This window comes from Camellia sinensis, chromosome 5, assembly GCF_055761805.1.
Source record: "Camellia sinensis isolate YWXY chromosome 5, ASM5576180v1, whole genome shotgun sequence".
In the NCBI taxonomy this organism is placed as follows: domain Eukaryota; kingdom Viridiplantae; phylum Streptophyta; class Magnoliopsida; order Ericales; family Theaceae; genus Camellia; species Camellia sinensis.
Window position 1 is genome coordinate 207,411,544 of NC_138965.1, and position 15,223 is coordinate 207,426,766.

At 32.8% G+C, this 15,223-nt stretch overlaps 1 protein-coding gene across 1 annotated transcript; it reads right to left on the reverse strand.

Moving 5' to 3' along the window:
- Positions 1–5,524: 5,524 nt before the first annotated feature.
- Positions 5,525–8,749, reverse strand: LOC114278751 (myb-like transcription factor family protein). The gene is made up of 3 exons (XM_028220881.2): positions 8,167–8,749; positions 7,773–7,981; positions 5,525–6,224 (listed from the first exon to the last, which is right to left on the reverse strand). The coding sequence occupies exons 1-3, from the start codon at positions 8,441–8,443 to the stop codon at positions 5,808–5,810; spliced, it is 903 nt and encodes a 300-aa protein (XP_028076682.2). The 5' UTR covers positions 8,444–8,749; the 3' UTR covers positions 5,525–5,807.
- Positions 8,750–15,223: the final 6,474 nt, after the last annotated feature.

Here is a 15,223-nt window from a genome sequence, read left to right on the forward strand (position 1 = left end):
TGCTAAACCGATTCTGTTTAGAGATTTTGGGGCATTAACACCTCCAATTCAAATTTCTTAATAAATTAGTTTGCCTAGACCGAAATCCAGCTCTAACTCCCAAACCGGGAACCCGATTGGAGTCCCGTCTTCTCCCACAAGTCTCTTGTGCTTGGGCGGTCGTGTGCGCCAAGTTTCGTGCTAAACTGACGTCGTTTGGTGATTTTGGGACGTCAACACCTCCAATTCGAGTTTCTTAAGGAACTAGTTTGCCTATAGTGAAATCCAGGTCTAACTTCCAAACCGGGAACTTGATTGGAGTCTCGTCTTCTCCCACAAGTCTCTCGTGCCTAGACGGTCGTATGTGCCAAGTTTCGTGCTAAACCGATGCCGTTTGGTGATTTTGGGGCGTTAACACCTCCAAATCAAATTTCTTAAGGAACTAGTTTGCCTAGATCAAAATTTTGCTCTAACTCCCAAATTGGGAACCCGATTGGAGTCCCGTCTTCTCCCACAAGTTTCTCGTGCCTAGGCGGTCCCATCTTCTCCCACAGACAGACACATAGAGAGAAAGAGAGAGAGAAGAGTGAGAGACAGACAAACAGATACAGAGAGAGAAGAGTGATGAGTGAGAGAGAGACAGAGAAAGAAAGAGATATAGAGAGACAGAAAGAGAAAGAGATAGAGACAGAGAGAGACAGAGAAAGAAAGAGATATAGAGAGACAGAGAGAGATAGAGACAAAGAGAGAAAGAGATAGAGAAACAGACAGACAGAAAAAGAGAGAGAAACAAGAGATGAGTGAGAGATAGACAAAGAGAGAGGAGAAAGAGAGCGAAAAGAGATGATCAAGAGAAAGACATATAAAAAGAGAGAGACAGACAGAGAAGAAAGATGAGTGAGAGAGACAGAGAGAAAGATAGAGAGAAAAGAAATAAGCGAGAGAGATAGAGAAAGAAGAAAGATGAGAGAGATAGAGAAAAAAGATGAACGAGAGACAAAGAGAGAAAGAGACAGAGACAGAGACAAAGATAAAGACTAACAGACAGAAAAGAGTGATGAGTGATGAGTGAAAGAGAGAAGAGAGAGAGAGAGATAGAAAGTAAGAGACAGAAAAAGAGATAGAGAGAGATAGATAGAATAGAGATGAGCGAGAGAGACATAGAGAGAAGAGAGATGAGAGAGATAGAAAGAAGAGAGATAAGTGAGAAAGATAGAGAAAAGAGAGATGAGCAAAAGAGACAGAGAGAGAAAATAGATGAGCGAAGAGATAAATGATTGAAAGACACAGAGAGAAAAAAAGAGACAGACAGAAAGAGAAAAGTGATGAGTGTGAGAGAGAAAGATGAAGATGAAAAAATAGGTGAAAATAGATAGATAGAAAAAAAGAGAGAAAGAGTGAAAAGAGATAAACGAAAGAGAGATAGAGAGGGAAGAGAGATGAGAGAAGAGAGATGGGCGAGAAACACAGAGAGAGAGAAAGAGAGAAAGACAGAGACAGATAGATAGAGAAGAGTGATAAGCGAGAGAGAAAAAGAGAAGAGAGACAAAGAGAAAGAGAGAGACAAACATATAGAGAAGAGTGATGAGTGAAAGAGAGAAAGAGAAAGAGAAAGAGAGACAGAGACACAGAGGGAAAGAGAGAGACAAACAGATAGAGAAAAGTGATGAGTGAGAGAGAGAAAGAAAAGAGAGACAGATATAAAGAGACAAGAAGATGAAAAAATTGGTGAAAAGAGAAATGTTATATCAAAAGAGTAAGACGACGTCTTTTTTTTTTTTTGTGACAAAAAAATACAGTTGCATGTATTTAAACTATTTTGTGATTATATATATATATGAAGACGTCTCAAAGCCACAATATATATATATATATATATATATCTATATATTTTTTACTTTTTTTTTTACAACGGTACCTATTACAATAGCAAAAAATTCTCTTTTTTTTTTCTTTTTTTTTTGCGACTGCAGCTGGTGCTGTCGCAAATACTCTATTTTTTTTTTTGAGATAGCATTTTCTGCCGTCGCAAATACTCTATATTTTGCGACAACAAGTTGTGCCTTTGAAAAAAGTCATATTTTTCGCGACGGCAAGTTGTGCCGTCTAAAAGAGTCATATTTTTTTGCGACGGCAAATGTGTTTTCGCAAAAAATTCCGTCTTTTATACCCACTTTTCTTATAATGTATTCTTGGTTGTAGATTAGGTTTGTCGTCTAAAATGAGGCCTTTTTACTCCTTTAAATGGTTGCCATGTTGACATTGTCCAAGAATATGTCCCATCTGTGCGTAGTAGGTTTTTTTTAGATACATCAGAATTAAAATAACCAAATTAGGACTGAGTCTTTTTCTTTATCTCTAACAGTTCATCAAATAAATCATTAAATTTGAGTAAAAAAATGACTAATTCTTCTATCCGATATCAATTACTCCAACGGTGAACTACTGTAACTTTCAACAAATCACAAGTCATTCGAAGAGACGACCGGCTGGCCATCCGGCCGATCGATCGATCAAAAAGAGCAAATGAAGAATAAATTATGGGAATAAACAATGAAGAGTGTTGACAGTGAAGTTCATCATTTTAGTATTGTATTTGAGGAGCCCTAATTCTGCATATACCAAATAAGTTTTCATGCAGTTTAATTTGAAATTGATGGTAGTTTCAATTCCTTGTGTTTTTCTGCCATGATTATTACTTTACGAATTTGTTGCTGAATATTTGTCATGAATGACAGGGTTTGTTGTTACGAGAGATGTTGAAAATTTTAGAGTGGGTAATGGAACCAATGGAAAAGCCAGTCCAACTAAGGGGTTGAATATTCATCTGGGCCATCTTCTTGCTCGAGATTCATGCCTCAGATTGTTGAAAATGGAAATGAAAGCAATAGTAGTCTAGAGAATGGGCAGTTGGGGAATGGTAACAGCAGTAATGGATTTTATGTGCCCAGCTTTCAAAATGTTTCTTGGAATGAGCCTGGTTTCACTGGCCTGAACAGGAAGAGAGATGGTGAAGAGAACTTCTCTGTTATCAATGCATTTTAGGATGTTTCAAAAATGAAGATCATGTTTACATCCAACCGTTCCCCAAAAGATTTACTCGAGAGGATTGCAGATACCGTAATCAGATGGGATTTGGGGTCCACAGAGAGAGGTGGTCGACCGATTAATGTAAATTTTTCACAAATTATGCCTTGAGGTGGTCATCCGGGAGGACGTCCGGCCGATCCACACTCAATAACTATGCACAGTAAATTGCTGAAAGATGTAAGACATCCTCAGTTTGGTGGAAGATTTTGGATATTTTCAATTTGATACAAGTTTGATCAAATCATTGGAGACAAAAAAAAAAGTGTCATTTTTTACTAAATTCAAATTTGGTGATGATTCTGGTGAACCGTTAGAAATGGCCTAAGCCCACCATGTCTGAAACTGGAAGAGCTCTGATTTCTACAGATGGGTCATTAACAAGAAGTACATCCTCAAGTTGATCTGCCCCGAGCTTGGCCAATGCGTCTACACATAGATTACTTTCTCTGTAGACGTGTTGTACAGTGTATTGACATCAATTAAAAATTATACTTGCATCTTCCACTAAGCCTATGTGAAGATATTTTTCACCAGTTCCTCCTACAAGCAGTTTCACTACTTCCTCCGCATCTATTTCGATAATCACATCGTTAAAGCTTTTTTGGAGGATAACGGTAAGGCTTTTGTACACAACCCATAGTTCTATCTCAAGGTTGGCACAGATTTCTAGTTTACCATAGAAGCCACAAACCTATGTTTCATTTCATCTCTAATCAGTCCTTCAAAACCTCCAGTATGGAATGTACATAATTGGATTATTATGCCTGTTTTTCTCAATAAATGGTCCGATTGATATTGGACCTTACTTGCACCATCAACCTTCATAAAATGACACAGGCGACACTATTTTATGACCCCCGCCCATTACATGATAAATTCGACCTATTATGTAATTTTCTTTTAAAAAATATTTGGGGCTTCCTTTTTTTGGAAAAACTCCCACAACTCCCTTTAAATCTTAATTATGTGTGAGACCCAATCATGTATGTGTAGAGCTCATACCATTAATGGTTGAAATTCGATGAGGGTTGTGGAAGTCTCAAAAAAAATGAAATCTCAATCATTGTTGTTTTCTTTTTAATAATTTGGTCTGTGAGCTGAGAATTCAATTAGAGTTTAGACAAAATTTTATATGAACTAGCTTTGAAAAATTATTTTCACCTTAAAATATTTGAACTTGAAACTTTGGACAGAACACACTCCTCCCAAACTCCAAATCTTAACCATTAGATCAATCTCTTGGAACTACCTATTATGTAATTATGTGCCCTCTAAATAATATGAAAAATGTAACTATTTTAATTAAAATAAGAACAAAGGGATTATTTGTAACCATATTATTACAGTGGCACACATGAGTTGAGGTGAGTGTGTGTGGATAGTCTAAGAATTGAGAATATAGTCGTAAATTTGTGTCAAGAATTAGAATGTATAATTGAGATTAAATATGTATTATGAAATTTATATATAAAATAAATTTAGAACGCGTCCATATTTCCAAATAATTTTTTACATAAATTTTCTGAATTTGTAATATTAATACATAATAATCAAAATTCTACTCCACATTTGTAATTATTATTGTAACGACGCAACATATTCTAAATGTAATATTGTTTGCTAATGGATGACATGTAATATTACATCAAGTAATAAATAAATTGAGAAATGCTAAGCATACTAACAAGTTTAGCAACTTCTGAAAAAAAAGCTTTTGCTAAAATACCAATTAAAAAATTAAAAGGTTACTAAATTATTTTCCATTAATTAAAAAAATTAAATGTCGAATCAATATTTTTCACTAAATTTTTTTTTTAACAAATCTTCAAATGCATTACGTACAAAAGCCATTATAAAAAAATAACTAAATAATAAATAATAAAACCTAACTACCAACGCCCAATAATAATATCATTCACAAAAATGTTGATCAAACATTTCATTAAAATTTTTATCAAATGTCTCACATGAATATAAGATCTAACATTTGATAAAAATTTTAGTAACATTTTTAAAATCTCTAATATTACTCAATTATTAATTCACTCACAAAATTTTGATGTCACTACAATTTGTAACCATCAAAATTTTGTTTAAGTGAATGGCTCTCTAGTACCTAACATAAGTAAACCTCACCTACACTGTGTATTTGTAATTTATTTAAAAATTTAATATAATGATTTAAAATTTTTTTTTTTTTTTTTATTAGTGAGACCACCTTAAAAAAGCATTTTATTTTATTTTTTATCATATCATATCTTTATTTCTTTATAAAAAAATTAAAAAATACATTTATTTAAATCATATCTTTTTTCTTATCTCTCTATTTTTTTACACATTTTTTTATAAAAAAAAAATTATAAATACTTAAATTATTCCAAATACCCTCCGAATATCCATCCACCATCGGATATTTCTTCAAGTTGAAGCTAGAAAGAGCCCCGCTCACAAAAGAGAACAAAATAACCGTACCTGGTGCTGTTATTATCATATCACTGCTCCACTAAAGCCCATATATTACATACATTACCTAACATAAATCACAAGAGTCTCTCAACCCCAAACCATACAAAACGACACTTTTTATAAATCTCTCACTCCCTAACCTGTACAACCATGGAATCACCTAATTAATAACCTAATCTTCATGTCTAATCCAACCTACTAATTAATCTTATAATAATAAACTTTTACACAGCACATAAAAACATTTTATATATTATATTAAATTATATTCTTCAAGCAACACTGATGATGCTATCTCCACTACTGCCGTTGAACCCACCGGACATGGCCTGAAATGCCGATGAGTGTCTCGACGACGGTGACTTCTGATCCGACGATGACGATGATGGTGACGTAGAGAGCTTTAGGGTTAAGGGCAAGGGGTCTACGACGATGGGTGTGTGGTTCAGATTGAGATCTGCCATTTTTGAAGATTGTGGGACCGGAATAACAGGTATTGGACGGATGAGATTGGATTCTTTCTTATCTCCTAGTCTGAGATTGTCTTCGGAGTTGTTTCCGGCGACTGGTAACGCTACCGGGATTTGTGTCGCCGGAAGAGTTGAGACCGGAAATCTTTTGAGGTTGTTTTTCAGATGTGATGTAGTTTCTTGTTGAATTCTATCTTCTTCCATTGCTGAACTCATACACTGTCCAATTTCGAAAAACAAACAAAATATGCTAAATCCAAATCAAAAGTAACAAAAAATAATTGCTAATTTTATAATACACCCACCCTAACCCAGTTACCACGTTTATCATGTTTGTTTATGATTAGTTGTCACTTGCTGTAATTATTATTTTAGAGCTTGTTTGGATACATTAAAGATAGCATATTTTTTATTTTTTTAATCACAGTATCTTTTTATTTTCTTTTTTACATTTTTTATAAAAAGTAAAAAATATATTTATCTAAATTATTTCAAACAAAAATATTAATTATACTTTATGAAATATTTAGTTATAATTATTTCTTTTTAATTATAATTAAAAATAATTTAATTATAATATTTTATAGGGCTGCATATGAAATTATGACGTATGTGGCGGAATACACGCCAAGTGTGTGTTCTAAAATGTCCCAAAATAATATTTATATAATATTTAAGATAGTAAAAATAATGTAAGAATAACAATCTTACCATTATCAATCCTAGCTATGTGCATTTCTAATTTCCAACAATTAACAATCTTACAATTATTAAATTTAAATTTGATGAAAAAACACTCAAAAATCATCTCTAATTCTTCATCAAATCAAGGAGTCATAAAATTTGATAAAAATTAAATAAATAAAAATGAAGCAGATGATTTTTTTTTTTTAATCAAATTTGATAAAAAGAAAATTTTCAGATAAGAGGAGAATTTTTAGAAAAAAATTGATAAAAATTTAATAAAAAATTAGAGTGGTTAATATCAAATCAACTTCTACTCAAATTAGAATCAAATTAAATGAAAAAAATTAGTGAAGAGTGGGAGATGATCTAATAAATTAATATAACTACAAGACATCATCATGTAATTATGTTTATGTAACGATATATAAACATAATGAGAATGATTGCTATCATTGTTTAATTTTCAAACAAAATATTCTCTTTACCGTTCAAAAAAAAAAATCAAAATATTCTCTTTTAAAAAATGTTATCGATGCATTTTATTTTTTATTTTTCTGTCTATAACCTTTCTATATAAAAGCCAATTATTTTTTAATTCAAAATGTAAATTCATTGATACTTATAGTTTAATGTTTAAAATAGGAAAAATTATACTATATACACCTCTATCATAGGTGCTCTTAAATTTTTTTTTTTTTTTTCCAATCAGGATTGTGAGATATTTGATTAAGTATTATGTATTATTTGATTATGAGTTCTTTTTTTAAAAATTATAACTCACAAAATATGAAATTATGTTTTTTTTTCTTTTTTCTTTTTTATAGTTATATAGTGCATGTACACACCATTTATATTTTTTCCCGTCTAAAATATTTAATTACAAAAAATAACAAAGTACATAATTTTATAAATAAATTTTGCATAAAATTTCTGCAAAAATATGTACCTAAAGTCAAAATAATCTAAGTTCAATGAACCTGAAACACATACGGAAAAATAAAATAAAAAATCATGTGATATGAGATGCACAAATTTGTTGAGATGATTATTTATATAGAATAATTTTAATGGTGATTTTACCGTGTCGGTGGTGATATCAAATAGACTAGATCGGCGGCGCCTCCTGTTATGGTTGCACCGCCGCAGAAAGTACTTCTGAGCGTGGCTAGCCACCTGAGTAGGCGTACGTGTCTTCACGAAATTCCTCGAAATCCCCCTCCAATCACCTTTCCCTACCTTCTGCAAACCTAACAAGAATAGCCTGTGCTCTTCCTCCGTCCACGGCACTCCTATTCTCCACCAATTAATCAATCAAATAAGCAAATAAACGAATTAAATCAACACACAAATACAAAATCTGTGAACATTGAGGTGGATTCAGATACAAATTCATTGATAAATCGACCAAATATCGATCTAATATCAATTTGAATTCGGACTGTAATTTGAGATCATGGATGGATCTATGGAGTACCTCTCTTGCGCTCGTGACTTCCGCCGGAGGCGTGGACGACATCGTCGGAAGCGTAGCCGGCGGCGACATCGGGATTGGAGTCCTGAGGTTGCTCGTACTGAGCTAGATTGTTCATGCTAGCGCTCTTCCTGAACGATCCTTCCGTGAGCCGAACACCGAACAACATGATGCCGCCGTTACTTCCACCACCGCTGACGGCGGCGGCGCAACCGCTAGAGTCGGAACAGGTGAGAGAGTTGTGGCCGTTGTTTCCACAGTGCGAACACCCGCGAGACATGATCGTCGGCGTCGTAGTTCACAGAAAGGAGGAATTATTGAGTAAAGACGACTCTCAGATTATATAAGAAGGAAAGGGAGAGATAGAGAGAATTATTTGTGTTTTGGAAAATGAAAAAGAAAGGCTGCTTTGGATTATATAGAAGTATTTTAGGGTTTTGTGTTTAGTTTGTGCGAACAACTTGGACAACAGATGGACTTCAAATCACGAAGGAAATGTTACCATGCTCCGCAGGTTCGTTGTCACCATATGAAACGTGAATCACCCACAGACAGAATTTTAATATCTATACTATATATTATTAAGTAGATTGGGATTTTTAATCCTAAGGTCTGTGGGAGTTTCAATCTCTTAATCTTAATTTTTTATTTTTTTAATTTAAAAAAAAATATCAGCATTTATTGACTTCTCCCAACCTAACCTCAACATTTATTAACATCTCCCAACCCACAATCCCTTTTGACTTCTCTCATAATTATTGTAACACCCTTTTAAATTTCTCCCATACACTATGGTTACACACAAAAATTTAAAAAAAAAAGATAAGAATTTAATTATAAATCTCAAAAAGATATAACATCTAAATTTGAATTATGATTCAATAATATAATTATGTATTTTTTTATGTATATCTATCAAAATTTTAAGGGGTATTTTTTTTAAGGTCCTTGATATTATGATTTTATAGTATAAAGGACATCAACTATTTTCATGATGTCTAAGGTCCCTCAACATCAATCCAGAGAAATTTCAGTTCAGAGAAAATTCGATCCAGAGAAAATTCAATCCAGAGAAAATTCAACCAGAGAAAATTCAATCCAGAGAAATTCTCTTCCTCTCTTCAGTGCAATATTTTCATCTTAGGCACCATCAAACCTGTGAAAACTCAATGAAACCTGTGAACTCAACGTTCTGACCTTTATGTTTTGTGTACTGCAACAAGAAAGGATAGTTATATTTATAGATTGGCGGTGTCGGTAGCATTTACAACTATTAATTCACGGATGAATGAAGAAGAAATTAAAAAACAAAACCCGCCAAGAAAATCAAGCCCAAACAATTGAAAAGAAGATCAATGAATTCAAAAAACACTGGGACGCCAACTCAAAGAAGCTTCAACATCGCCTGAAAAACCAAAAATTTCATGTTAGATATACCAAGCAACAGCATAAGAGAGAGAGTAATCAGAAAAATTGCCACTCTAGCCTAATTTTTATATGTATAATAGACAACAACCTTGCAGCTTCGGTAGAGTTGGATCAACAAGAGGCAATTTAGAGTTGGACCCCCTTGCTCGCCTCAAAGGAAACCGGTCAAAATGAACCCAGAGAAATTTGAATTTTATCTGGGTTGAATCCAAAGAAAATTCAAATTTCTCTGGGTTGAATCCAGAGAAATTTGAGCAATTCTTGGGGCATGAGCTCCAAGACAGACCACAACCTTGCAGCTTCGGTACAGTTGGATCCTAATTTGGATGTTGAAGCTTCGTTGCAGTCTGCCAAGTACTTTCCAGAAACGTTTTCAAGCCTCAGCTGACCTTCCCTAAACCTCCTACTGTATATTTCTCTGCCCTCCTGGACTCAACACTCCAGAGAAATTTGAAAATTTCTCTGATTTCACTGGCCTTCCCACAAAATTACCTCTCTAGAGAAATTTAAAATTTCTCTGGCCTCCTTGGCCTTTCATGGACTCTCCAGAGAAATTTCAAATTTCTCTCCCTTCCATATGCTTCCACCGACACATTTTCTGCAACAATATCATAGCTCAGAACATTCAATATGAAATTTCATGAAACACATTAATACACACCAGTGGAAAAACCATTTTGCCACCCTAAACATTTCCAAGCAATGTAAGGCATGGAACCTTCCCAGAACCCCATCAAGCTTTGAAAGTTGAGCATAGACCACAACACTAGCACTCACCCTTGCCTATAGCAAATATACATGACATTAGTGCATAGAAAACCAGAAAAAACAACAGCAAGCCACCAATTCAATAGACAAAAAATGTTTTAAATTATGTAATTTTTTAAAAGCTTCATACCACCAGAGAACTTTGGTAAGTGGCAAATATGACCAGAGAATTTTCTGTCCAGAGAAACCTCCCAGAGAATTTCTCAGAGAAAATTTACACAGTGGCCAAAATCTCAGAGAATTTCTCTGGACAGAAATTCTCTACAAAGAAAATGGGTTGGCTCTCTCTCTCTCTCTCTCTCTCTCTCTCTCTCTCATGATTTAATGAGAGATTGTTCAGGCCAAGTTCTATGTAATAGATTGAGTAGATGTAGGAGTTGATTCAATACACTGCACTTTTCGTTGCTTTTTATCTGAAATTTCCTAATCATGAATATATATTTCAGTCAACCTTTTTAATTCATAAATATATATTTCAGATAAACATCATTAATATAAAGCCTTTGCAAGCATTTGCTGGTAAAGTTCTTCAAAATGGGAAATATAGTAATTGAGCTTGATGAAGAACTATACAAGATATGGAATGAACCAGTTAATAGAGGAAGATGGAGACTGAGAATGAAGATATATATATATATAGAAAGAGAGAGAGAGATTGCAATCTTCCCCAAAACCTGCGTAGCATCTGTGTGTAGCTGAACATTCAATTCCTTGCAAATTTTCCCAATCTCGGTTGTAGATGGATTGAGAACTTTGTCCGTCGGTGACTGTGATTGTGCCGTGGAGCTTCTCTCCGTCGATCAAGCTCCGCGAGAACCTCCCTAAGCCTCTCCATCGACACATCTTCTGGCGACATGGCTCTCTCTCTCTGTGCGTGTTTGATCGTGGTGACGAGTGAGAGTAGACAAAAGGAAGGGGGCTGAATTTCTCTGTGATAGATGAGAGGACCTTAGACATCAAAAAATAATTTTGTGGATCTCTTCCCTTACGAAAAGTGGGAGAGGGACCCTAGACCAATTTTCCCAAATTTTAAATCACTTAATGGGAAAAATTAATCAATTTTCTAAAATTAGGGGGATGCACCAATAAATCCCAAATTAATAACTTATGCACTGTTTAGTCCTAAAAGTTTTCTTATAGACTGAAAGGTCCCATTACAATGTCAATAACATCAGATACAATGTTAATAACATCATAGTCATGTTACAAACATTGGATTTCAAACATCTAATGTTCATCAAATTTCAATAATGTTTGAAAATATAGGATGAAAAACATTTAATGTTCATCAGATTTCAATAAATTTTGAAATTATAGAATGAAACATCAGATCATTTACATCATTCACATCATGTTGATGTAAAAATGGGACTAAATGGAGCATAAGAAAACTTTTAGGACTAAATGGTTCAACGTTTCAAAAACTAGGATTTATGGGTAAATTTTCCCTAAAATTATTGATTTTTAATTTACAAAATAGATTAAAAAAACTATTGAATGATTTATTTATTTAATAACAAAAATATTTTATAATCTCTCCCACCTAATCTCTCTCACAAATTTTCAAAAAAAAAATATTAAAACTTGCATTCTTTTTCTCTTCCCCAAAAAATCAGATAATATTTTTTATTAAAGTGGTAGATATCTACCTATATTTTATATATTCTATTATAACATAACAAAAAAAACAAAAAAATTATTTTTTTTAAAGTTTATCTAAATAAACTTTAAATCAATAAAACTCACATGTCTATTGCATATCTAACTCACATCATAACTTGCTTAAATAATAATAATTAAAAACAAATAGAAACCACAGATAAATTAAATTTAAAAAAAAAAAAAAAGATACCCACAATTCCATCTTAAATAAATTGGAAAAAAAATACCCAAATAGAAACCACACAAAAATAAAAATAAAAATAAAAAGATATATCTATCTATCTATCTATACTATATATTAAGCAAAAGGAGATTTTTAACCCCAAGCCTTATGGGAGCTCCAATCTCCCAATCTAATTTTTCTGATTTTTTTATTTAAAAAAAAAACTTTAGCATTTATTAACTGCTCCCAACTCGCAAGTCCTACCCTCATAATAACACTTTAATGTATTAAAAACAAACATAAAAAAAATTCTTTGAAATCCAACATATGAATTTCTTAAAAAGTCACAATACATATGATTATTATCCCTCATAATAACACTTTAATGCATTAAGAACAAGCATAAAAAAAATTATTGAAAAATTCAACACATATGATTATTATCAAAATATTAAACTTTAATATAATATAATAAAAAAAGACATTTAATTCCTTGAAAAGTCTAACACATTTGATTATTATCAAAATATTAAACTTTAATATAATATAAAAAAGGAAAAAAGAAGGCATTTAAAAAAAAAGACATTTAAAAATCGCAATTCACATATATAGATAATTGTAAACACAATCCGTGCATAGCACGGGTGATATGTTAGTACTATATATTAAGCAAAAAGGGGTTTTTAAATCCCAAGGCCTGTGGGAGTTTCAATATTCCAATGTGAATTTTTAAAATTTTTTATTTAAAAAAAAAACTCAACATTTATTAATTTGGTCAAAATTTTCTGATCAGCATTTATTAACTTTTTTCAATCCACATGTCTTTTCATATGCTTGCATTTATTGATTTGGTCAAAAACTCCTGATCAGTTTTTAAAATCACCTCATACAAATAATTATAGATACAATCCGTGTATAATTACTGCAGTACCCTTTTCAACTTCTCCTATACACTATGATTAGTGATAAGATTGTTAAATTATTTTTATAAAAAGTCTTAAAAAACATAATTTATATATTAAAAAAATCTAAAATAAATACAAATATCTAAAATTATCCCGTGCATAGCACGGGTGATAGGCAAGTATATATTAAGAAAAAGGGATTTCTAACCCCCCAAGTCTTGTGGGAGCTCCAATATCCCAATCTAAATTTTCTGATTTTTTATTTAAAAAAAAAAACTTAGTATTTATTAATTTCTCCCAACCCCCAAGTATAAAAAAAAATCTTTAAAAAATCCAACATATATAAATTCCTTGAAAAGTCCTAACACACACGATTATTATCCCTCATAATAACACTTTATTACGTTAAGAACAATCATAAAAAAAAATCCTTGAAAAGTCCAACACATATGATTATTATCAAAATATTACACTTTAATATAATATAAAAAAAAAGACATTTAAAAATCACAATTCACATATATAAAAATAATTGTGAAGTATATATGAATTCCTTGAAAAATCCAACACATGATTATTATCCCTCATAATAACATTTTAATACATTAAGAACAAGCATGAAAAAAATTCATTGAAAAGTCCAACACATATGATTAGTATCAAAATATGAAATTTTAATATAGTACAAAAAAAAAAAAAGACAAAGTGGTGAAACACAACCCGTGCATAGCATAGGTGATACGCTAGTGTATATATATATATATATATATATATATGTGAAAGGAAAATGTTTGATAGCTCAAAATTTTGTGATTTAAATGGCTCAAATCTGTTAAAACGACGTCGTTTTACACTCAAAATTTATCAAGACGACGTCGTTTTGAGTGATTTGAGCCATTTGAGCCATAAAATTTTGAGCTACCTAGCATTGTTGTATATGAAAAATTCTAATATACATCTTTTTAAAATGGATCTATCATATGGACATTGTCACGATCCAATCCCGCCCCTGCAGGTTTAATACCGTAACCGACCAGTAATCCGTGGATTACCAAAGGCCTCTGAACAAATTAGCAAATAATAAGGGGCCGCGGAAGCAATAATACAAAATAGACAAGGTCCAATGAGCTGTGATAACGTACATGGGACAGAACATTTCAAAAACTTATTTATATATGCATAATCATGCCAATCCAGATACACAATATATACAAGATATTCACAGAAGTGAACTTCCCAAGACCTGATTTAACAAAACAGTTACAGAGACTAGCATGGAAAAAAAAACAGCTGTGGCATTAGACTTCGATCGGAACCTCCTCGGGAGGCACAACGGTTGGCTGACAAAACAGTACAGAAGGCCGTCAACTCTAGCCCTGGTCACACGCCGGCTCACCTACATACATAATATAAACTGTGAGCAAAAGCCCAGTGAATAATAACAGAGTAAAGGTGTTTTATGAAAGATGTTCAGCACAAGTTAGGATCCAGTAATTAAATCAGAACATATTCAGACTTCAAAACAGAAATAGATTTAGATACACCCTCATGTTCATATTCAGATTTTGCATAAGATCATACGTGGTACACCCATTAGATATCAGATCAATTTGGTCCAGAGACCCACATGCATAGTTGGTACCAATGACCATAAAGGTCCATATCTTGCGCGCAAGTAGCCATGGTATTGTTACCTCCAAGCAAGGGCCACGTGCAGATTGGCCGCGGTATTGTTACCCCCGGGTGAGGGCCACGTGAACTAAGGGTGCCACAAATACTTTTCAAAAAATTGGACATTCATTCATAACTCGTAAGATAGCATTTCAGAAAACAGATCATACTATACCAGTCAAAAAATACTTAAGTTAAACATAACTTTACAGAGTTATTACTCACAGTGGGCCTTGAGACGGACAGACGGAGTAAACTTGGTCAACGATACATGGCACGTGACCTACACAACACATAACAGATGCACACTTGAAACACACGTTCTAATTGTACAAAACTTATTTTTTTGGCTCCTAGTGTGTCTCTAATCTCTTATCCTCATTATGGAGTCTTAAACATGGCTTAGGAATGCCTAGGATGGAATGAGAATGTAAAAATGCATTGAAAACAATTTCTCAAACTT

Excerpts from the sequence above, each read along its gene's own strand:
- LOC114278751 (XM_028220881.2), bottom strand. The coding sequence starts at position 8,443 with ATGTCTCGCGGGTGTTCGCACTGTGGAAACAACGGCCACAACTCTCTC. Across the intron at positions 7,982-8,166 it reads AAGTCACGAGCGCAAGAGAG|GAGTGCCGTGGACGGAGGAA; the intron begins GTACTCCATAGA and ends GGTGGAGAATAG. Across the intron at positions 6,225-7,772 it reads TTGATATCACCACCGACACG|TGTATGAGTTCAGCAATGGA; the intron begins GTAAAATCACCA and ends GAAATTGGACAG.